General features: G+C 25.1%; 1 protein-coding gene across 2 annotated transcripts in view; it reads right to left on the bottom strand.

Annotated features, from left to right (window-relative positions):
• LOC126901008 (cAMP-specific 3',5'-cyclic phosphodiesterase) overlaps positions 1–25942 on the bottom strand; it is a 323154-nt gene that overhangs the window by 257351 nt on the left and 39861 nt on the right. Inside the window, exon 4 of one of the 2 annotated variants that reach the window (XM_050677100.1) lies at positions 25828–25939. In XM_050677100.1, coding sequence (XP_050533057.1) covers positions 25828–25939 — 112 coding nt within the window. Of the gene's footprint in view, positions 1–68; positions 481–25827; positions 25940–25942 lie in introns of those variants that run through there. The other variant, XM_050677101.1, reaches the window with a different exon arrangement.

Raw genomic sequence — 25942 nt, 5'->3', positions numbered from 1 at the left:
TTTTTTAATTCTACACTTTAATATCCTACATATTATTATTTATTCTAATATTAATAAAAATAAATTACCTTCTAGTTTTGAGAGGTGCCACAGGCCAGGACCGTCTACTTCTAAGTACAAGAGCTACACGCATTGAAGCACTTCCCTGTGTAGTCATCGTCGGAGCTGATGTACGCTTAACTGCCCATGGGCTTCTTCCGGTCCATGCTCGGCTACCACCAGCCCAAAGGTGCTGTTGCTGTTGCAAGTCCTTAGGGTGAGGACCTTGTTCACTTCGTGCCCTGCGTCCGCGACCACCGGATAGGATTTCCCTACGGATCTCTTCCACGTCAAGTTTATACGTGCACATCACACCGGTGGTAGCGCAAGTTGTCGTTAACTTCCACGTGTTTTTTTAGACGATATTCAGTCAATATCACATTAATAATTATAATATCAACTTTCACAGGTTGATTTTAAATTCAAATTATTTGGATTATTTTGATCGAAAAAACCTGAGTGATTTTTGTGTTGATAATTTCAATCTGGTATGTAGTAGCGCACCTGATTATAATGAAACAAATATGTAATTCACCGCCAAAAATTATGTAGAAATCGTTGACAGGATTTTTATTAGAATTTTCAAATGTATCATTATTTACTCTTAAAGAATTTGAATATATATTTCAATGAAAACACGTAATTGACAAGACGAGAGTGTTGTTGTCACATGATGTAGAAAAAAAATCATCCTTAAAAGTAAAAATGATAAAAATTTATGATTACATTCAAAACTATGTAGAAACTTATGTAAATAAACAATGTAAGAGAGTATGTTGATAAATTATGATATCCTATCCATGACTTGTTTCTTGATTCAAAATTTTATTAACTTTTATAACTCAAATAATTCTTAAAAATAATTAAAAGAATATTGCAAAAAAAAAGCTAAATTTGGCACAATTAACAGAATAAATATCCGTTTATAATAATATTGTTAATCATTTCATAGTCGACGCTTTTTGCAATAATATTTGAATTTATTTTAGAATCATATTCAATAAAATATAATCAGAAATACATACATCGCACAACCTAATTGGGAGTATAAAATCATGTGACTTTTCTTATTTTTCTTTATTGAATTTCAAATACAATTTATTTTTTATGATAACAATCTTGTTATACAGTGCACAAAATTCTTGAAATCCATTGATTAAAATCGGATTTTATTTAGCTTTTGACGTAACATTATACCAACATAGTTTTTTTGAGGTGTCATTTTGAATTGTATTAGAAAATATGTCAGATAATATTCGAATGAAACTCTTAAAAACTAAAAGTAACAGTTGCAGAACTTCATGAAAATTTCGTTTGTTGACCCATAAAAACAAAATAAAATCTTTGGAAAAAGTCAAGACGGATGATAATACTTCGGGATATCAATATTTATCTCTCCACTTTTATTATTTGAATAATCAACCACACTGTCTTTATCTATCTAGTATCTATTAGGTTATATTATTTTAAACAAAAGATAACTAGTAAATAATAATAATTTCTTTTTGGAAATCTTAGATATATTAAAAATGCAATCGTGTTTTAAGATTATGTATTTAAAAACATTAAAATGTAATTTGACTGGAGGTTTTTAATTAAAATAATAACACTTAAACTTACACTTACACATAACTAATTAATTTAACGTGTAATTTTGCAAATATATCTAAAATGGATTATTAAGTAGCTCAAAGAGTAAATGTTTAAAGTTATCTTGTATTGTGACAGTAATTTTAAAATAATTTCTGTCGAAAATTGTCTATATACTACTAGAGTAGTTTATGAAGATTTTGAGATTTTTATTTATGAAATTTATATTAACTAAGTTATTTTTTAGTTTTAACAAATATATCATAGTTTACTATGATAAAAATTTAATTTATTTTAGATATTACTAATAAATATTGACAAATGTTTAGTAAGCATTTATACTTTTATATTTAATGAAACTAAAATATTATTTAATATAAATAACAATAATAATTGTAAGATAATAATAATAAATTGCAAATATTTCACTGAAGGAATATGGTATTAAGGTATTAATTTAAAATATTATAAAAAAAACAAATATTAATAGGATCTGTCCATTTTTTATGAAGTATTAATAATTATTAATATATAAAAAAATAATTTTCAAAATTTTTCTAACTTAAATCTTATGAGTCACTAAAAACGTTTTGAGTTTTTGATATCCACGTTTGTTCTTTAAACTATTACTGTAGCTTTTTTATGCTGCTGTAGTAAAGTCAAAAAAAAAAAAAAAANACGTTTGTTCTTTAAACTATTACTGTAGCTTTTTTATGCTGCTGTAGTAAAGTCAAAAAAAAAAAAAAAACAAAAATGAAAGTAACACAAAAATGTTGCTGAAATATTTTATAATAAAAACTTTTCTGGATGTTTGTAGTAAATACTGGCCAAGAACTTTTACGTAACAAAATAAAAATTTCAATTTTATGACATGATAAATGATGGGTGACATGTATTATGTACTCTTTTGAATTTAATTACAAACTTTATTAACTGGTAATAATATTTGTCAGTTTATTTAAACCATTCAATTATATTATTTGTTTTTTGTACCTGTTGTTTAAATTCGTAAACACTTCAAATACTTTAATTTTATATTTAAATTAATTTTAACTTGTACAATCTAATATTTTTGACCTTTATACTATAAAAATTGAAGCATTAACTATTACTATACTTTGTGAACTGCAACTTTTGTTTTAAGCTCCCCTAATTTTTCTAAAGACTTCCCTTAAATTCATAATTTATTCATGAAAAAATTCTAATTAACACTAGTTTAAAGCCAGATTGTTTGTAGTTATTAAATATGTAAATTATAAATTCGCTTGAAATAAGTGCGATTAAAGGGTTTTCATAAATTAATTATTTTCAGTGTCGGTTAAAAACAAATAGAAAAATTAAATTTTCTTTAGTTTAGATGATCTTTAATCAACAGTTATATTTTAGTTATATAGGGTGTTCAGTAAGTAGATTTTAAAATGTATTTATACTTTTATGTTTTATTTCAATATTAATGAACACTATTTTAAGTTAAAAAAATAATTTTATAAGTTTTTACTATTGGATATATAGTACTATTATTAATTACTATTGAGTAATGACATTTAATTATTGTTCAACACAATTTTTAGAATCGTATTTGTAGAAAAAATGTTAATTTGGGATAAAAGTCCAACGTTATATTAATAAAATACATTTTATATTTATTTTGAAATATATGAGATTTATACTTTTATTTTATTAAATTTGAATAAATTATCTAATACTTTTTACTCCAATTTTTATGTGATTGCCTTATTTATTAAATGATATTGTTTATTGGGAAAAAAGAATGGATTCCTTGTTGACTAACTCTTGTTTTTATTTATTATTATAAAATATTATGCTATTGATTTGCAAAATTATTAAATCTTATAAACTTTGTCATTAATTTGTTCTTTCAAGTAAAACAACTAGTTAAACAGTCATTAATTTATTTATTTACTCGCTATAACTTACTTAATACTAATTGGACTGTTACTCCATTGATAAGGTAAGAAAAGGCTTTTATTTTTCATTTTATTTCAGTACATTACTCATTAAATTAAGTTCAAATCTCACTATTATTACTTAACTTTTATTTTTTGACTTTTTCTAGCTAAGAAACATAAAATTTGTTTATAACTACCATTCACTACAAGTTGTATGTATAGATATTAAGTGTGCAACCTTAGGCTACAATACTGTCACTCAAAAGCTTTTATTATATCTGCTGTTAAACTAGCCCTATACTGTTTTAACAATTTTTATTAATATTTCATTCATAACTATGAAAGTTTAAAATACAAAGGATTCTGTACGATGAATATTTTTCAATATACTAATTGTGGTCGACTTCAAAATATACCCGTTTTGGTTTCAATGGTAAGCGTATGTTTTCAAAACCTTATTAGTTACACAATTACCAGCTGCATTTTTCAACAAATTATGACAGTAAATATACCTTTTAAATACATTCAAAACATGTAAGTACATTGAATACAATATTTAATTGTACTAGAATGTTAATTAATGGCTTTGAGAGACAACAACCATTTCATTGTTTTCACTATTAAAAACTACTAACATAGACTTAACATGTTTATTTGCGTCGGAATGTCTAATATATATTCCAAAAACCAAACTTAAGTGTTATTTTCGTTCTATTTGTACTTGAAAATTTATAAGACAATACAATAATGCGTGTGACAAATTATATTTATCAAATATTCGGCTAAATCAAATTTTTAATAACAATCTTTCTAATTCCTTTCCAAGAAATTGCGACAGGTGATTAAGATAAAGAAGAGAGTAATATTAATAAACATTATATTTTTGATTAATTATTGTTTAAATGTGAATGAAATGTTGGAATTCGATTAAGAATGAATATTTTTATACTGACACCTTCTAATTATCTAATTTAATCTGACACTTCTAATTTTATGTTCATTTGAATTTTCGAAAATTAATTCGAAAGTTAACATTTTAAAGTCCTAAAATTAATATTATATTATGAATATTAATATCAAACTAAAAATATTAAAAATATTTAACACAAAAAGCCATAAAAAACCAACCAATTTTAATTAATAAAATGTATAAAAATAAGGAAAATTTAATTAATTAAGACCATGGAACAGAAAGAAATTACTTTTTAACTTGTGTAAACGGGCAAAATATGATAATATTACTCAGTGATAAGGTCATTGTGTGATAAAATCACTAGATGATAAGGTCACTAGGGTATATAAGAGGGTTTCTTTTACGGTCAAGGTGTCAGTATGTATTTAGCATTGATAGTAGTAACATTGTTCCCGAAGTACGTATTCTCAATTTCTTTTTTTTCAGTTAAATATTTTTAATAATTTTTTAGTTTTAAAATTATATTATTAATTTCAAATTTTTAGTCACAAGTGATCAAATTTTACTAATTAATTTAATTTTTTTAATTCTTAAGACTTACTCCATGTTATTAGATATTATCCATCATTTAAAGAACATTAAATATTTAAACCTTAGCCGATTTTTAATTTGGCACATGAAACTATTTATAATGTATTCTTATACGGAAATCTTGCTATCATTTTATTTTGACATAATATAATAAACAGATTCCAGGAAATGTAATGTGTAAAATTTTTTTGACGAGATGTTATTTCCAAAATATTTTACACTTTTGCCACCTTCTAAGAATGAAGACAAAACGATCAAATAGCTTGTCAGAAAAATGATTAAACGTAACTATTTGCATGCGAAAAAATACTTTTTTGTAATAAAAATAACGAAATATATTGCAAAGTGACACTTTTTTCTAATATAAATTTAGTTATATATCTTTTTCTTCTCCCTTGCCTTTATCTTAACTACTTGAAGTTGGCCACCTATATTCTAATCTTTTAAAGTCTCCCACATGATCTAGACACACAAGTAGTTCTCTATCGCCCTCAATTACATTTAATCATCTCTGTTCATTCATTCTGTTCATCTTCTTCAATATTCATTTCCATAACTCTTTTTAGAGCTTCTAAAACTAGATTACTCTTATATTCTTGCCAATACTTCCATTTTTTATACAAATGATTCTAAATATTTAAAACTTTCTACCTCCCCTTAAACGTTCACGCTTATTATTATGACTCCTTGTTTTATTGGGCTCATGATTCTCATTCATAAAACTCATTTTTATATTCTAATCCTTCGTCACTTTTCTTTAAAAACTAATCTCCACACATCAAGTTTTTCACTTTTCTTTCTATTTTTCCTATCAATACTATATCATCAGCAAATTAAATTATTGTATTTCCTTTGTAATAACTAACATATTAACCAAAATTTCTACAAAAAATTTGTTTCCGACGATGACGTAATATATATATATATATATATATATATATATAAATATAGTAAATCTGATAACATGAGTTTTTTTTAGTACCTTTTTAATGGCGCATTACAGCGGTCTGTTGGGATTAATTATCAATCTTCTTCATGGGTTGTCACAAATTATTATGTATATATTAACAATTTTCTAAAGACTTTATCTTTTAAATTAAGAATATAAAATAAAATGGAATAATAATAATGATTTTTTCTCTTTCGTAAATATATTGAACGTTTAAAACTTTAAGGAGGAAGTTTATAAGTTAATTTTTGTAACACGTAATATAATTGTGGTCATTATGTAAAACAAAACTTAAAAGTTAAATTTAAAATATGTGCTATTACTCCAAAATTGTAATTTTAAAATATTCCTTTAAACCTATAGTATTATAATTTTTATATATTAGTTTAGATAATATCACGAACGAATAAACAGATAATAGAGAAATCTATTAAGCAATTGATTGATTGAGAATGAGGCAGCATGTTGTTANAACGTTCACGCTTATTATTATGACTCCTTGTTTTATTGGGCTCATGATTCTCATTCATAAAACTCATTTTTATATTCTAATCCTTCGTCACTTTTCTTTAAAAACTAATCTCCACACATCAAGTTTTTCACTTTTCTTTCTATTTTTCCTATCAATACTATATCATCAGCAAATTAAATTATTGTATTTCCTTTGTAATAACTAACATATTAACCAAAATTTCTACAAAAAATTTGTTTCCGACGATGACGTAATATATATATATATATATATATAAATATAGTAAATCTGATAACATGAGTTTTTTTTAGTACCTTTTTAATGGCGCATTACAGCGGTCTGTTGGGATTAATTATCAATCTTCTTCATGGGTTGTCACAAATTATTATGTATATATTAACAATTTTCTAAAGACTTTATCTTTTAAATTAAGAATATAAAATAAAATGGAATAATAATAATGATTTTTTCTCTTTCGTAAATATATTGAACGTTTAAAACTTTAAGGAGGAAGTTTATAAGTTAATTTTTGTAACACGTAATATAATTGTGGTCATTATGTAAAACAAAACTTAAAAGTTAAATTTAAAATATGTGCTATTACTCCAAAATTGTAATTTTAAAATATTCCTTTAAACCTATAGTATTATAATTTTTATATATTAGTTTAGATAATATCACGAACGAATAAACAGATAATAGAGAAATCTATTAAGCAATTGATTGATTGAGAATGAGGCAGCATGTTGTTAGCTGATGAAAATTAATACAGGTTATTCATACAGAATAAAATATAATGACAAAATATTTTTAAAATCACTCAATTAAGTACAGTATACACTTACTCGGTGACTTTAACAATAACAATATAAAATTGTAAAAATTACAAAAAACTCGTGAAGAATCTAAGAACTAATTGTTTATATTTGGTTATGTACACATTGTTACAAAAAATATTCTATATAAATTTATATTTCTTTAATTATTTCACTATTTCAAAATAAGGCTAAAATACCTTTCACATCAATTAAAACATGTTATATGATTTGTTGATAANATCAATTACATTGGTTTTGTTAAATGTTTATCAAACTTTATTTTTACTTCCATGTAAAATGTCTTTTTATCTTAGGTTGTAATGAGTAAATAAAGTTTTATTATGTCACATAACAACTAGAAAATAATCCAATTGAGTACATTTAACGCGTATTATCCCCAAAGAAAAAATACCTTTCACATCAATTAAAACATGTTATATGATTTGTTGATAAGAGTAACAAAAACAGTGACTCATATTTCAGATAAAATATATCATGATATAAGTGAGATGACTGATGTGGTGAAAAACTATAAAACCGTTTGAATGGTCATTAAGATTTGTAAAAATGTGGTAGTTTCCCCACATTCCAATAACGCAATAAACCGGAAAGGCGTTTGTTTCGCGTCATTTGATTTTGTTACCGTCACAACGTCACTCTGTAGATGACATATAAGGATTTATAACAACAATAGCATATATGTTCACGCATAGCAGATTAGAGTTTTTTTTACCGTCAATCCTAGCACTCTCCTCCCCCTAACTGCTTTTGTAGTCTCGCATGTGATTTTCAATTTATTTTTCTACTATTTCTCATTCTCTAAACTGTTTACTATGTAAGATTAGCAAATGAAAAAAACACGCTGAAAATATCTGTTATTTTGAATAACTTAAGTACACATTATTGTTGGTTGTCGTTTTTCTAGATGCATAGAAATTAAATAATAAACTCATATTTCTCCTAAAGTGCACTTATTCTTTAAAGTTAAGGTTTTATGATTTTGGTGATTTAATTAAACAACCTCTCGTATAAATCTTGACATAGTAAAACTCGAGACATTCGCTTGACATCTGTTTATTTTATTACACGTCCGCCTTGACATTCTACTTCACGAGATTAAAAGACAAAGTACACCGACAACTTTGAGTTTTATAAGCTCATGAAATCCTATTCAAACATTATTTTTTAAATATCGTGTTTAGAATATGTTTTGCTTTTAAATAGCTGCTCATAAACATTTTATTTATTTGTTTACCATAAAAATATCAAAAAAATAAAATCCTGATAAATGAAATTTCACGGTATATTTCTAGTGCTGTAAATTATTACTATCGTTTTATAGATTTAATAATGTCGCATAAAAAAAAAATAAAAAATATTAACCCGAACGTGTTTAAAGTATATAGAACTAATGATTTTCTTAAACACTTGTTTACAAAAACATTTATTTTTGTTCCCACTTAATTTTTAAAAATAAATAAATTTCATTTGAAAGTTTCTTAATACGTAGTATACAATTACAATTAAAAATATATTTTCTATGAATTATTTTATGTTTGCAAAAGAATCGAATTTTTGTCTTAGAAAATTCAATGTATCAGTTATAAAAACAAGTATAAATAATTGTTTTTAGCAAACCGTTGTTTCTTAACTAGGGTCGAAAATCTTCAATCATCAGTTATTGGAACATATTTATTTCAACTTTAACAATATTAATAAAATGTACAAATAACACTATCTTAATCATTTAGCCGAGTATATATATAATTTCACAGTTCAATTACTATCAATTTAAAACCGATAACATAGTGACACTATGTGTTCAATTGTTTTTTTAGCTTCGTTGCGAAGCTGAAAAGGTATTAATTTTAATATGATCTGTTTATTTATTTATTATTTTTTAATAAAAATAGTAGATATATATGTATTTAACAACACCATTTTTATATTGAATAAGAGAATAAAAGTATTTAAAATGAATTAAATAGAAATATAGTTTCCAAATTTATTATGCAAACGTGTAGTGGTTCAGTTTAGTTGTATTGTTCCTCTAAAATGATAGAAACACATAACATACGTTAACTAAAATATAATTACTGATATATAAAATATAGTCACTGATTAGAATGATTACTTATAATTATAATTCCTACTTATCAAAGATAAGTAGAAACAAATACGTGTGACACGTAATAACATTCTTGCTCGTAGAACAACTTTATTTGGACCAGCCTGTTGTTGGTATGTAATTGTCGTATAAAAATATGACAGAATTTTTAAGGTTAGAAATTATTTCAAACATATTTACAATTATTATAAAATCGAAGATGTTGTGAACCCTACACGCCGGATGGATATTAGATGAACCCACTTGACATTATACAACAACAATTAGATCCATTGTAAATGTAAAATTACGATTAAAACAAAGAAACTAATCACACACGTACTGTCCCTCACAAATTACAAATAAAATATTAATTTGTTTTATTTGACTTAAACGTATAAATAATAGTACATATTTTAGTTAAAGAAAATGTATTTTGTATAAATTGTAAAGATTAAGATAGAAAAACGTGTTATGAATTATAATGTATTATTTGTAATGAGATGTTATATTTTAATCAACTCTGAGATAATTAAATGGCGCAGTACATAGTTTATTGTAAATACAAAACAAAAGTACCATTTCAGACATTTAATATTGACAAGATTTTTTAGATAATTAAACGATAGATTTCACAAACATTATACCGTTTTAAACATATTTTAACTGAACATTTCTAAAAATAGATTTAAAAAATTTTTTATAACTGTACATTTTAGTGTATATTAATTATTCTTGCGTAAGAAGTTCACTTTTAAAATTCGCTCTGTACTGAAACTAACCGTGTAATTAGCTCTGTGTTACTAAGTTGTATAAGATTTTTTTAGGTTCCATTAAACAATTTTTTATAGTCTGCTTTTTTGTTTTTCGTTTCCAACTAAATTTGTATGTAAATTATGTATTATAATTCTTATATTAAATTCCTTTTTTACATTTCACTACAAAGAAATTGAAAAAAATTTAAATGAATTATTCACATCTACAAAATATTAAACGAGTAATAAGTCAATTTTAAGTCTAGTAATCTAAAAACTATATTCCTTCAAATAATTACCTGATTATTAATTTACTATCTTGTTAATACAAATCTATCACGTCGGTACAGTTTAACACAACGAAGCTGAAGTCATAAAAATATATTAAGGTTAACTTCCATTATCAAAGTTAACGTGCATTACTCAAGTTATGCAACTTTAATTAAAATGCGATGACCGTAAAAGTCTACATTAAGTAAACGATACGTTAATTTATATTAACTAATATTATTTATTTAAGCTAATTGTTGAATAAATAAGTTTATCTAATTTAACATTTTAATCTGTATGAAATTACGTACGTGAAAAATAAGTTTGAAAATTTTCAACTATACATTTTATAAATTTTAACTTTGATTGTTATGAAAAATTTATCAATTTAAATATTAAGATATTTTGTCCGCGGTTTATTAATTCATTGAGGCCACAGAGGTCTTCTAAATGTGGAGGTTTCTTAACCATAAATACGGAGATGGGTTAGCTATTTAATTATCAATATAAAAATATTATGAATTCAAAGCAATGTCCATAAATTAAAAACTGTAGCTACTCTACCATTTACTTTAAAATTTAATCTACAATTAAACTATGCTGCAATGATTTCAACTACGCGTTCATTAGAACCTTATAAAAATAAAGTGACAACATGGAATATTATTTCTATACTTTTTTATACAAACTATAGTACAATGCAATAACACATGGTGTAATAACTTTAGAAAAAAACTAACATTTCTTATTAAGGCATGGAGTATTTTCTAATCATCAGTAGAGATGTTCGAGATAATAAATTTATTTAACCATACATTTTGTAGTACAAGTTTTTTAACAACAAGCAGTATGCGCTTTTAAAAATTGTATAATATATAAAACAATTTAAAATAAAATATCTCAGTCCTGGCGCTTTGAATAGGCAATATCAATACATCACTGCATACAAAACTACGACATTGGATCTAACAATAAATTAAGCTGTCATAACTTAATAATTTAAATTGATGAATTGATGTATAACAGATTATCCCACGAACACAACTACAGAGTGATAAATTTAATATAATCCTATGGGTTACTCGTATAATGATTACAAATTTGAACAAAAAAAAAATGTTGAATTTTTTAACTGCATATATTTGTTGATATAAAAATTACTTTTATTTATTAATTACTTTTTATTTTTATTTATCAGTTATTTTTAGCTTCATCTAAGTGTTTACTTTGTCTTTCTAAATGACAACATAAATATTTAACAAGATTATAATATAGTAAAATAGCGTATTAGAAAATGATCAAAATAAAAAAAAGCGACTTGTCAATATTAAATTTTGGAATAGTAATTTTGAAATTATGATGATGATATATTATAAACTGGGTTGGAGGCGTTGGGTTGACTATTAACATTATTAGATATTTTTCGGTCGCACTTCTCCTCCTCCCACATATAAAAATATGAATATGGAATTCATAGACCAAAGTTGATATAGACCGTTATTTTCTAAATTAAATAATTTGATATTTTATAAGCTAGTTAAATTATGTACGTATATTTCTATTTAAAATCAAGTTGATCGATCTTTAAATTATAAGAAATGTTTTTAAGAAGTTATTCGTAGCCAATAAATCAATAAAAATGTGCAACTAAAAAATTAAAAAATTGTTTTTTCAATTTTGTATTTATAGTGCAAATAATTGAGTAGGTTATGGTAAACGAATTACTCTGTATACTTCGAATACATGTTTATTGACTTGTTGCTGAGGAAATATTTTTACCAAAAAAATTTGAATAGTTTTTGAAAATGGCAACTTTTATTGGGGAATATATTTTACTTACTGTTACTTAACGGAGTCTTCCAAAAAATAGCTGTCATCATTATTTGTTTTCTATGTTTGGAGGATAATTTTTATGGAAATATGAACACTATGAAGCAATTAATTATTAGTTAGATTGAATGATTTTTAAATTAGTCAACTTGACGTTGTACAAAATTATTAATGGTTTTTGTCACAAGTTTCTTATGTAATTTTTCAGCTTGTAGAGTACTTATAGGTGTGGTTATAATAAGATGTATTATCTGACTGAAAAGTATCGTATTCTACTGAGGTGTCGGCAAAATTTTCATAATAATGTAAACATGATTAAAGGGCTTAAAAGATCAAAACAACATGAAAACTAAACCTTTCATAAACTAATATTCTACATGTAAAACCATAAGAGATTATTAGCAAAATTATCTTTAGTTTGCTAAGATAAACTTAATAAAATAATTTACAAATAATACCTACAATTTTATTATTTTATAATTTGTTGATAAAAACAAATAATAAAATAAAAATGATTACAGATTTGATTAAGGAAAACCATTGAAATAAATATCCTACCAAATTACCTCTATACCAATATTAAATATAACAAAATAATGCTATTTACTTTTGTTGTCTAATTGGCTTGGGATTAATAAGTTTTAATTAATGAATATTATACTAATTTATCAATTAATGTGTATAATATAAAAAAATATATACTTTTTTTATAATAAATTAATCTTATAGAAATATTTTTCAAGAAAACTGAATGAAATATTGTATAAAATCAAAATAGTTAACTTTTCTTTAGTTTTAAATAATATTAGCCACAAGTTATCAATTTTTAATTTTTTGTAATTGGTTTTATTTTACTTAAAGAAAAATTATGAAATTATTGCAGGAACTTTTAGCAAATTTAAGTATGTTTTCGACTAACGAAATAATTTATGGTCTTAATCGATGGTAGAGTCATACAAATGATAAAATTAAATTATTAAAAAATGCACTACCAAATATTCCATCTGAACAATAAGTTCGAAAAACGTGACTAACAGTCGTTAACTTATCTGGTGTAATAATGAATAATATAAAGGGAAAAAAATTTACTTGATATAAATATATTATATTCATGTCACAATGGACCTAAAAATTTGAACTTTTATTTATAATTTTACATTATTTATCATCATAATAATAGAAATTTTGAAACGAATAACCGATAAAATAGTATCACTGTAATTAATAAAAAATGTATTTTATTTAGAATATGAAAAATAATTCAAATATTTATTGAAATTGCATGTATTATTAAATATTGTTGAGCAAAATAATAAAAATATACTAAAAATTAGAAATTTATTACAAACATGTTATCTTATCCTATGATAAANATATTGTTGAGCAAAATAATAAAAATATACTAAAAATTAGAAATTTATTACAAACATGTTATCTTATCCTATGATAAAATTACAATTAGTCAGTTTTATCACTGTAACACAAGAATAATTTTAAAATATTATTTTGAAATTTATAAGAAGATATGTCAAAAAAAAAAAAGAGTAATTAATGAGTTTTGAAATTCTAAATAAACAAAATGTAAATCAATTTAAAATACCAATATCATAATTCCAATAAATTTTAAAAAGGATTAATCCTATAAACCAAATTCTTACTTAAACCAAAATTAAAAATTTTTTACTAAAAAATTATTTAAATTTAAACTAAAAAACCAATTATCAAAAAAAATATTACTTTAAGAAATTAAAAAAGCGATCCGGTTTTTATCACTGACTTTATCACTATATGCTTATAAAGTAGACACAAAAGAATGCAAGAGTTTATTTAACTGTAATTAGTGCTTTAGAATCAATGTTATATTAAGAAATAAATGTTGTATTTTAATCTCATTAAATATATTATGTTAGTTAATATAACAGTGTATTATATTTCTAATGTAACATGATTTCATCATCACTTATTGTAGTTGATTCAACCTACTTAATATTTATTTTTGTTTTTAATACTATCAAAATTCTATAAAATTGTCCATTGGACATGTATTCTAAAGTACTATAGAAACAAATTAAATTTTAAGATGGGATAATCATTTTTCATGCGTATGATTAATTAAATTGGGTCAAAATACAACTATAATTAATTTTTAAAACCAACCTTTCAAAAAACGAAAAATTTAATAAGAAATCATGATAGTTTATTAAGTCCTAATGTTTCTAATACCTTAAAATCTACAGAATGTAACCATTAAACCAACGGCTTAGAATGGCTGATTATTTTCTATTTCATTGTCTTCTAAATTAGTTCTTCATTAGTAATTCTTAATTATAGTCTATAGCGTACAATGGTATTCACATGAACTTACAAGAATTAATTACAAAAGTTATGATTGTATTCAAATTTATAGACACTTAAATTTTTATTATTCACAATTATTTGAATATTGTTCAGCGATATTTGAAATTCCTCAATTTATTATTCTTGATTCGTAAATCACCCGTAAAAAATGTTGATTACAAATATTATCATTTATAAAGTTGTAAAGGTTTAAATGAATGATATAATTTGATTTATACACAAGAGTAAGAATATTTTTAGAACAGCAATATTTTGACCTATTGGTTACGCGATGATGATTGCAAGTTAAGTGTTCTGGCTTTATTTAGAATCTGTTAAGTTCGACTAACATAAGTTATATTGATTATGTTACGATCAAAATCTTTAAGTGACTGTCCATCTATGAGTTAAAGATAAGTTTTTTTTAACTTTCTTTAACAAAATTGCCTGTTTCTACACTGTACTTACACATTATTGCATTTATTATCATAATATTAGATATTTAGAAACAACTAGAAGAAAATTCAAACACGCCAATCTTCGTCGGGTATATAATTCCACAAAAATTACAAAATATATTTATTTATTAAAAAAAAAAACGTCATCGGAATTTTTCTGTTACATAACATAAATTATTTTATTACGAGTAACTCAAATACTACTATCATCGTTATATATTTTGTTTTATAATTAATTGCATAAATGTTTTCTTTGATGAAGTTAAAAAGAAACAATTTACTTATTCTTTAATATGTTGCATATATAGTTGAATTTTATGAATATTAGTCTGAAGTATTCACAGATACACAAACTGACCTATATTCATTTAATTCAAGTTTTATTTTAATAAACTTAATTTTTCTACAAAATACAACACTCTTACATATATTGAGTAAACGTATTTATTGAGCATTGAGTACTTTAGTTTTATAATACTATTATTCTTATCTCATCTTTCTCACAAATCTATTTACGTGTACATAGAAGATACCAAATACTATATTATTTTTTAGCATAGTTAAGGTGTTTTTATGTAAAATTTTATTTTATATTTATTTAGTCTTTACAATATAAAGTCTTTAACCGTTTGCGAGATTACAATGTACAATAGAGTAACTGATCCAGTCACTAAAATCTCCCCAATAAGTGAACACCATCGATATAACTAGAAGTTTTAACTTTTCAGAATTCAAGTAGAGTACTTTTGTTAATTTGTGATACTTGACTTTAATGACAAAATTTAAAACTCTTATGTTGACTTTTAAATATATTATGAGCAATCAAAATGCTGCTTAATTTTAGTACATTCTTAGTTTTTTGAACTTAAACTTAATCTAGTAGGTTTGTTTTTTAATCGATATCACTAAAAGTATTAAAATTTAAGATAAGATAAAACTACCAACTTTACAAGTATGTTTGTAATTAGTTAATAGATTAATCAATCCGTTATATAATTTGGAAATTTAATAAATTCTGAATTGTTCGATAGATAGACAAATTACCCCAAATTTACAATGAATTTTGAATTTTTTATATAAGCCTTATTATGTGCATTTTTAAAAATAGGATAAGATGATATTGTTTACCTTCTTAAAAATGAACAGATTTTTTGTAAAATCGATTTGAAAACAATTATAAATGTTTCAGACAATAGTTTTTAAAGTAAACTTTTTATTATGCAAGTATTACTAAAAATGCGTAATAAGTATTTTATCATAAATAAATTTTATCGTATTTTATCGTAAATAAATAAAACATTGCCTATCATTATTTTGAAACTTTCTTCTATTGATTTAATTTAATTTCTGACGTTTTTAAAAACACTTTGATTGTAAAATTAATATTTTTGACATTAATTTTAAAGTAGAGTTCAATAATAAAATTCTAAATTAATTTTAGAAATTTATAAAGTTTCTTCTTTAAATGTTTTTAAATATTTTGTTGTATAAATGTATTTTAACAAAAGCTTAAATTTACATAATATGCAAAATTTCAACAAAAATAAAGTATAATAAACTTTTGAAATTTTAAAGAACTGTAATAAAATGTAATGAATGTCTCTGTGAATTAAATGAAAGTTCATTTAAATAATTTTATCTCTAATTTTAAATGTCAAAAGGTAAATGACATACTTATTAACATTTTGCCTTTTAGCATCAATTTCTTTTATTAAAAAGTTTATCACTCACATATTTTTATTATACAAAGTAATTGTTTTATCATGTACCACATATTAACGGCAAAATAATATTGACAACTTGTATTTTTTTGTCGTCTTTTCGTTTCATACTTTTTTCAGTCTTGAATAATAGGCTGGTATAAAAATGTCAGTTATACGCTGTTATTTTCAAGTTGAATTTATAATAGGTACCATATAGAATTACTTCCCTTAAGTTTTAAGTACTCAACTCAATGACAGTTTATACCATTATTTAATTCCAAAGCAAATTAACTGAGTTGATACATGTCTTATGCCGATAAGGAAAATTCAGTAAGTGTTATAACTAATGGTGAAATGTGTTTTCGATTAATTCTCACGTGAAGTCTAAATATTTCGATTATTATGTGTTAACTTGAATGTATTCTATACTTAATATAATAATAACTGTTAGATGATCAAATAAAATATTTAGATATTTTTGGTTGTAATTGAATTATTTTATGAAATATATAAAAAAAATAATAATGTTTATATAAAAGTTTTCAATAAAGAGTTTTGAAAATTCTGATGATATTTATAATCTTTACTGGAAATACTTTATTTCAATGATTGATACAACATTAATTGTTTAATAAAACTTATTGAAATTAAGAATAATTATTACAATTTAAAAGAGCAAAATAAGCAATAAGTTTAATGTAATAATAAATAACACAGTTACTCTAAGTATCTATACTAAAATGTATAAGTTTAATATATCCTAGAATTTAGATAGTTGTTAAATTACTATGATCCGGCGATTAAGAATTTATTATTTCAATGTGAAAATTAATGGTTACTATTGTCCTACTTTAACTTAACCACCGGTCTCTGTTAATTTTTAATATTAATATACAATTATGTGTATATATACTGACTATGCGTTTTTAAGATATGAAATATCCACATTGGAAAATCTGTGAATTTAGACGTTTAAGTGTCAATACACTGTGAAACATAAGTAATAGCATTTAAAATCACTCGGGTTTTTATCAAGTTAAAATTTGATCACGTCCACTTAAAGACAAACACTCCATAAGTTCAACCCAACGCACTGGTTGTGATATTCCATGTAACAATTGAAATTCAAAATACGGTAGGTCGCGGTTAAAGCAAATTCAATCGAGCGGTTAACAAATGACGTGCGTGGAGTCGGGTGGTAAACTGAAAAGCACATGGAGAAGTAGGAACTGGCAATATTGTTTCCTTCCGTATGCGCCTGAACGGCCCTGGCACGGCAAAGGTGTACTCGGTGCGGGGGCGATGCACTAGGTGTGACAGTACGGGCAGAGAGGTTTCCGTAAAAGCTTGCTGCGCTTCATACTGATTATTACTCTTTTGAACCGTGTGCTGCTCTTACGGATAAACTCACGATTCATTCTACACGTATACTTCTTAATTAATTACAGATATTTAACTGACATGAAAGTTTGAAATAAAAATAGTTCATTTTTTTTTTCATCTTTCTACTACAAATAAATGTTAATGGAATGTAACGCGTAGAATATCAGTTAAACTAATGACTTTTTTTTCACTTAGTTGTCGGATCCCTTCTGACTTTATGATGATTTAGAAATATTTTTACATAAAATGTTCAAACTCGCATCACAATAATTGTGTTTAAACATTTTATAAAGGAAAATTATTTTCCTTTATTGCAGCAAATATTAATGCGTAAATACTTCAATTGTAAAAACCGTTATGTTTAATAATAAATCGCAGGGAATCCGAACAACGTAATTTAAGCTGTCAAAAAAGTATTTTTAGATGTGATGATTTTTTTTTTTTATAAGTTCTACTAACCTCACAAGTCATTCTTGAAATAGAATAACACTGCTAATATATATTAGCATATCATATATTAACAGATAATAAATATAAACTGTTCGATACTGTGAGGACTGGAGGGCTGCCAATAAGCCCAATACAGCAGGTAGAAAGTGAAATTCGACTGATAAAAACACTATAATGCCGCAACAGGTTTACATTCGGAGGGGAGGGCGAGAGGTTTGTGCTATACTTATCCTTATTAATTGTACGGTTTCAACTGATCCGACTTATAATATGTAATGCCGTTGTGTTCTATTATGTTGACGTGTAATAGTTACCATGTGTGGATAATCACATTCAAACCCTTCTTCTACTTAGGTCTTTCATTAGATTTGGATAAAAATCATACTTAAAGAAAGCTTATTGTCTCAAGTTCATTTTGTTAAAAATTCATTATGATTAGGGTTTTTTGAATAAAGGTCATAGCAGTTTTAAAATGCAAACAATATTTTTGAAAATGCCATTTTTTACGATAGCACGATTTTGAAACATTTTTTTTAAGTCTTAAAATTGAGGGCATTTTTCATGTTAAGTTCAAATAGATTAAAATCGAATTCATTGATGTATTAATCATTAAAATCAGTCAGTGAGGGCTGAGAATTTTAATGGACAAACAAAAAATAAACACATCATCATTGAAAAATCCCTTTACATCAAAACTAAAATTAAGTTGATACTATTTTAAAAGGGGAAGGTAGGATTTTTTTTTTTAATTATAAAACATAGGATACTATTAACTTCTGAAACAAAAATTATAATACGTTTTTTAGAACATGTAGTTCTCTAAAGAATTAGTATACACTCCAAAACGTATTTTTTACCTAAATTGGATTTTAAAACTATTTATAGAGAAAACTGACTTAAATGTATTTTCAAAATTATATGAATAATATTTTTATATGCTAAGAGAAATCGAATTAGATTATAGTAATCATTACTATGGATCGTATAAACTGATTAAAAGTTTTTAATTTAAATTAGCATTAGGTAAAACATAATATTAAATGTTTACGGTTGTGATATTATTAATTTAATCTATTTACAGTACGATTTGTTAAGCGGCCAAAATGGAATGGATAATAAATCAAGCGTAGTTAATGGGTTAAATTAATTACAAATATAAGCAAAGTCTAAGAAGTTCAATTATTATTCATTTAATATAATTTCTATTTTTAAATCTATACATTCAATGAACTTTAAAATATATTAATTTGTCTGGTAAATTAATTTTTTTCAAATATACTTATATATAATTCATTTCACATGTTGCCTCGTTAGTCATTACCAGACCGCTAGTGTTATCAAATTAAATGATACTGTTGTAGCATCCATGTCTGTACCTAATACAACCAAAGCAGATATCTTATTTTATTTTTTATCTTATCCACGAAGAGAAGACTTTTTTTTAGGAATAATTTTTTTTGCTTAGTATTTTTCATGTAAAATCAAAAAAATGAGCACGGGGTTCTAGGCTACGTCCTAATTGCCCGGTTCTAAATCCGGCCCTGTTTCTTTAAAGAATAAAGTGTGTACTTTATTACGTTTTCAAGGTATTACTGTTGTATTTTCTTTTGTTACCAAAAAATCAAATCAAAAAGAATTTTATGAATTACAAACTTCTTAACAGTGAGGTATCTCCTTCGTTGAAAATTCTGTACATAAACAAAAAGTGTGTAAACACAATCAAATAGTTATAAACTAAAAACCAAACTCTAAAAGTGCTTCTACATTATACTACTTCAAATTAATTAGTTCGTTTGATAATTCACAAATGGATTTTGAAAAAAAACTACGTATTATTACTAACTAACTGATCTTATGCGAATTACGAAATTATTTAAATACTTAAAAATGGAGATAAAAATGCAGGGAGATAAAAAGAGTTTCAAATACATTTCGTCACTCTTCAGTAAGAGATATTTTGAAAAAGCATCATATAAAATGTAATTATAATGAATTTTTTACCAATTAACCATGACGTTTATGTCCATGGTTTAGACAGCAACAATGCATTGCTCTAAATTAATCCTAGAGAACACAAAACTGAAATTTTAATTAAAGTTTGCGTAAATCGAACATATAATGTTATTATTAAGTAAAAACGAAAAATGTTCTATTAATAATATTTTACAACATAAAATCAAGTGTATTATAATGGCATTAAGTATAAAATAATAATTTTCTAATAAAATAAAGCAAGAAAGGTAAAGTTACGATTTTTATACTATATATATAAACCATAATCGTTGAGCTATTTTTTTTATTTATGATGAAAAAATTATAGGTTATAAACAGTCACAAATATATTGATAGTTTTATTAAAAATTCAACGTGAAACCTATAGGATAAACAACTTAAAATTATGCTTCTTTAAGTTTTGAAAAGTTGTTTAGATCTTTAATAAAAAATAAGTATAAAATATAGTATACCACTTAATTTTTAACATTATGCCAAATAATTTAACATAATGTTATAAAAAATTCTTTAATTTCTGGGACGTGGTTTGGCGCAGTAAATTATTCAGTTACCGTCTTAAAACTAATGTTAAGATGCGCTATTGCTTTTGGTTCCCGGATGGGTGATCATACAGAAACATTAACAGCATCGCACACATTGTCCCTTACTGATTTCTTAGCCAAAACGAGGTTGCATTAGGTCGATAACCGGTGTAAAAATGCTGTTTAATTTTTGTATGTTAAAGCCCTCGCTAAATAGATGAGATAAACGCTAAGTAGATGATGATTGTTTAATTGTGATGAAAGTAAGAATGTTGTATGCTTATTATTTTAATCGAGTGCTTATAAACTTAATTGTTGCAGTTGTCAAACTGATTTTTATTTTATTTTCGATTAACATTTTCAATATTTATTACAACTATTATTAACTTACAAAAATTTTTATTTAGACTTCATTTTTATATAAACAATTATTTTATAAAATCCTAATATAGTGTATAAATATAGAGACTAATCGCCAGAGCTACTAAATCCTTATTAACAATAAAGAAACAAAATCTAATATGAAAAATAAAAAATTGTTTTGAACTTTTTGTACTAATGAACTCAATATTAAAATAATGTTCAATTATGCGAATAATATTCATTGAAATAAAATTTAGACATTTCTATGATATTTACTCGTTGGTAAAAATAATTTATGTATTTTTTATTAGTTAGATATACGTCCGTGCACATACACCACATCGTCATTTTAATTAATTTAATGGTGGCGTAAGGTGTAACACATATGGACACATTAATTTAAAGTAGCTATCAAAATTTCAAAAATGGTTATTAAAGCTCTTTATATTATTATGTATTTGATTAAATAAACTTTCATAATGGATGCTGAAAAATAACCTTTAATTCACTTATGTATGTATTAGTATGTATCTAAAAACAGCTCATGTGACTTTTTTTGTTAATACCTAACAAACTAATGAAAAATTATTCATTAAAAGTTTGAATGAATACTTTATTATGTAATACAATTTTAATGTATGCAATTATTTATACCTATACAGAGTTAACAGAAAAATAAATATAATATTGAGAATTCTGTTATTTAAACCTTAAGTATAAATATAGTTTATAAGTCTAAATAAATCATTATTTAATAAATTAGCTATTTAAATATAAACGTTATAATAATATTAAAAATTAAAACTGATAGTCTTATAATACATAATGGATGAACATTAAAAATATTATTATGTGTACTATTTATTAGACATAGTAATGTGTCATCACAATAACCCTTTTTTTTTTATCAAATTTTAGCTTTATAGGTTGTTAAATGTACGATGATCGTAGAAAAAAAACTTAAACATGCGTCGTTCTAACTTTAATCCTAAAAAAAGTACATAATATTTCAAATTATCATCAAAAAACAAATGATCGCAATATTTATTTGAATTTTTAGTTATTTTGAAATATTAAGGCGTCTGGGTACCGACCGGTTTTTAGTCAAAAACAACCCGTTTTTCTTCCATCAGTACGGGGAAACTACTAATGTGATAAGAATTCTGAAAAAATCTTAATTCCGCATCATATTACTTAAATATTAAAAAAATGATTTAGGTGCACAGTCAGACTGAAAATTAAAAGTTCTTATTAGTAGAAAAAACGTGTAAAAAAAAAAAACACATTACTGTAAAATCAAAATACCACTTCAGCTACTCATGAAATAGCTGAAAAAATGCTCAAAAAAAACGGACAGTATGGACGTGGCATAGTTGGGTATGATGATATCTAACAGTGATTAAAATCACTATCATAAAAAACTCTTCGATGCAAATCTGTAGATAGTGTTTAACTTTAAGAAATTGATGGGTTATTCTAAAAGCATAATTAATACCTATTTTTTGTTCAACTTTGACTGCCATTTGCACATAAAAGATAAGTCCTCTGGACTAATTTTGTTTTTTTAATATATAGTACGTAACATACCTTTAATAAACATATGTTTAAAGGATGCAGTATTTCCGGAACACTTTAAAGTTAAGTTGAATGAAAACATTGAATTTTGCGGAAAAGTTTCTATTTCGTATCCCCCCTGTGGGCGGTAAGGAGTCAAATTTTCAAAAATTTATAACAATAGAAACAAAAACAACTAAGATGTTTACAAAAATATTTTTCTGATTTGTTCATTATTGAAAAAGTTATTGCAGTTTTAAAAAAATATGTCAAAATGTACTATGTTTAAAAATTGTAATTAAGGGGGATTTGCTCCAATAATTACAGGAAACGAGAATTTTTTTTCAATTTTTAAAGGCAATATCTTCAACTAGCTACGATTTGTGATATTTTGGTGTATCGTTGCAAGAAATCGATCGATGAGAGCCGAGAAAAAGTGGTGACAGACATAAAAAAAAAATACATCACAGTAAAATTAATTCCTTGTCAGCTTCGCATCGAAGCTAAAGTAAATACAATATATATATATATTATTTTGGTAGAATGTTTTCAATTCTCCAACCAAAATTTTACGTGACATACCTTAAACAAATAACGAGGAGAATTTAATAAATGAGTGAGTAGTTTCTTCACGATAAAAAATTATTAAAGAAGGGCAAGATTAAAATATAATTCGTTAGTGACATTTTTTTTTTTTTTTTAGAAAAATTGGAGATGATATATATGATTATTGTCACCCAGAGCACATAATCTATAAATATTTAATTTTTCATACTCGTCGAAAATAGATAAATCAATTATTTTTATAGCCAGTTAAAATTTGTGAAATAAAGAGGCTGTTTGGTACAGAATGTCTTTAGCAAAGATCTAGTAGACTAGTTGTTACAAACATCGTTGATTATATTATATCGTGTGACAGCTGATCTCCAGCGTCTTGCTTCACTTAACCCTTTATCCACCCAGAACGGCAAATCCATGACCTCCGTGTAAATTGTCATCCGTATACAGTTCATTGTCGTAAGTCAGTCAATCGATTGTTTTATGTGTCATTGTTTTTCTATAGCAAGCGCCTTCGCTTGAATAGTAATTTGTTCGGCCGCTGTACGCCATAGTTTTTATTATTTGTTGTTGTGCCCTTGTGCTCAAGTTCTCGTGCTCTTTGCATGCCACCAGTGATTGGGCCCTGACCATCACTAAAAAACTTCATTATCGTAGTCGCTTTTTCGCCGTCTGTTTTCATCTGCCATTACGTGCCTGGAACTACACTTTGATTCGTCATACTCAAACACCATTACCACAAGATCTCATACAGTCCACTCATCACTATTAACAACTTAATCTATTCAGCTGAGTTTATATTATTTTTGATGTTATTTATTGTTTGATTTAATTGAGATTAACTATTTTGTTTTATGCCGCTTCGCTGACCATTAGTATTTAAAGGCCCCCCGCTTCCCCTTAAATTTAAGATATTCTCTGAAGAATTTCTAATATATGTGGTTATTTGTCATTTAATTATTATCTACTCTCGTTACTTATTGGATGTACAGTTAGCCTTCATTCCACAGGTGACCCATTCTCGCTTCAATAATAGCGATTTAAACAAGCTTAAGGTAAAACGGAATTCTAATGCGGTGCACAACTAGCCATTCTGCGGTCTAGCTGCCTCGTACAAAAAAGAGGCGACTATAAGTATTTACTGTGATAAGGTATGGATTTTATACTGTATAAAATAAACGTGCGTCGTTATTAAATCAATATAATCGTTTTGCATCAAAAAAGTAAGCAAGTACACAACCGGTTTTGTTATCGACTACAATACTCCCAATAATGGACACTCACACTAAAAATCATTTACTTCTTACTCAATAACACTGCGTGAAATAACCGAAATATTGCCTATATTTGACCCCTGAAAAAAGGTCGACACCCAGACGCCTCAACTATTTCATATAGACTCTTAAAAAGATATATCAGAATTTTTTACACATACATTGAAATTTTTTGAGCATACAACGTAAGGGAAAATTTGTATAATGATGAACCAACTGTTATATTTGTGTATGAATTTTCGATCCTTTTGTCAAAATTACACTACTTGTATGTAAATTTAACGAATATATTAAAAACATTACAGCGACTTAATTTTCGGATCATTTCTCATGTTGTATTATTATCACACATTTTTTTCGGCGTGCTAAAAAAGTAATAAAATTACCACGAAACAAATTAAATTAAACGCAACCTTAAACTTAAGATGAAATCTTTTATAAATCAGTTTGGCTAAGAACAATTTTTATATATTTTTTAAAAAACTCCAAATTTGCAATTTGTGAACATAATCACTAATGATCTATAGGAACAGTAAATGCATATTAGTGTGTATAAAATTTTCTATCCATAGATTATGATAATTATAATTAAAGTAATACCATATAAGTTTCTCAAGATTTTTACTTGCGTGTTCTTTAAAAACACTACCAATCATTAAATCTCACATTAAATTAAACTTTTCGCTCATTTTACTATGTCCAAAATAACACGAGTGAATCATTGTCGAGTGAAAATATTGTTCGCCTTTAATAAGGTTCAACGTCAAATTTATTTTGCAGATTACTTTTAGAAAACACAAAAATAAAATAAACAAAAACTCAAAATTTACAGTACACTTTATGAAAGTGCGCTTCAAAGGATTGTATGCTTTTGCTTATTTAGGATTTATTTTGGCGTTGAATCCGAGTAATATACATAAAAAGGAACCGTAAAATACATTTAACTAGAACTACACATACGTGTCTTACCTGGTAAAGGGCCAATCGGTTTCTGTGGTGGTTGGTGCTGACGTGCTCCTTCCCGGTAGACTTAGCCTCGGGACAATTTTCAATGTTATCGGTCTTCTTCTACGGGTATAATCTG

This window comes from Daktulosphaira vitifoliae, unplaced genomic scaffold (assembly GCF_025091365.1).
Source record: "Daktulosphaira vitifoliae isolate Bord-2020 unplaced genomic scaffold, ASM2509136v1 Scaffold_3, whole genome shotgun sequence".
NCBI classification, from domain to species: Eukaryota; Metazoa; Arthropoda; class Insecta; order Hemiptera; family Phylloxeridae; genus Daktulosphaira; species Daktulosphaira vitifoliae.
Note: the sequence above shows the minus strand (reverse complement) of the source record. Positions and strands in the feature narration are given on the sequence as shown.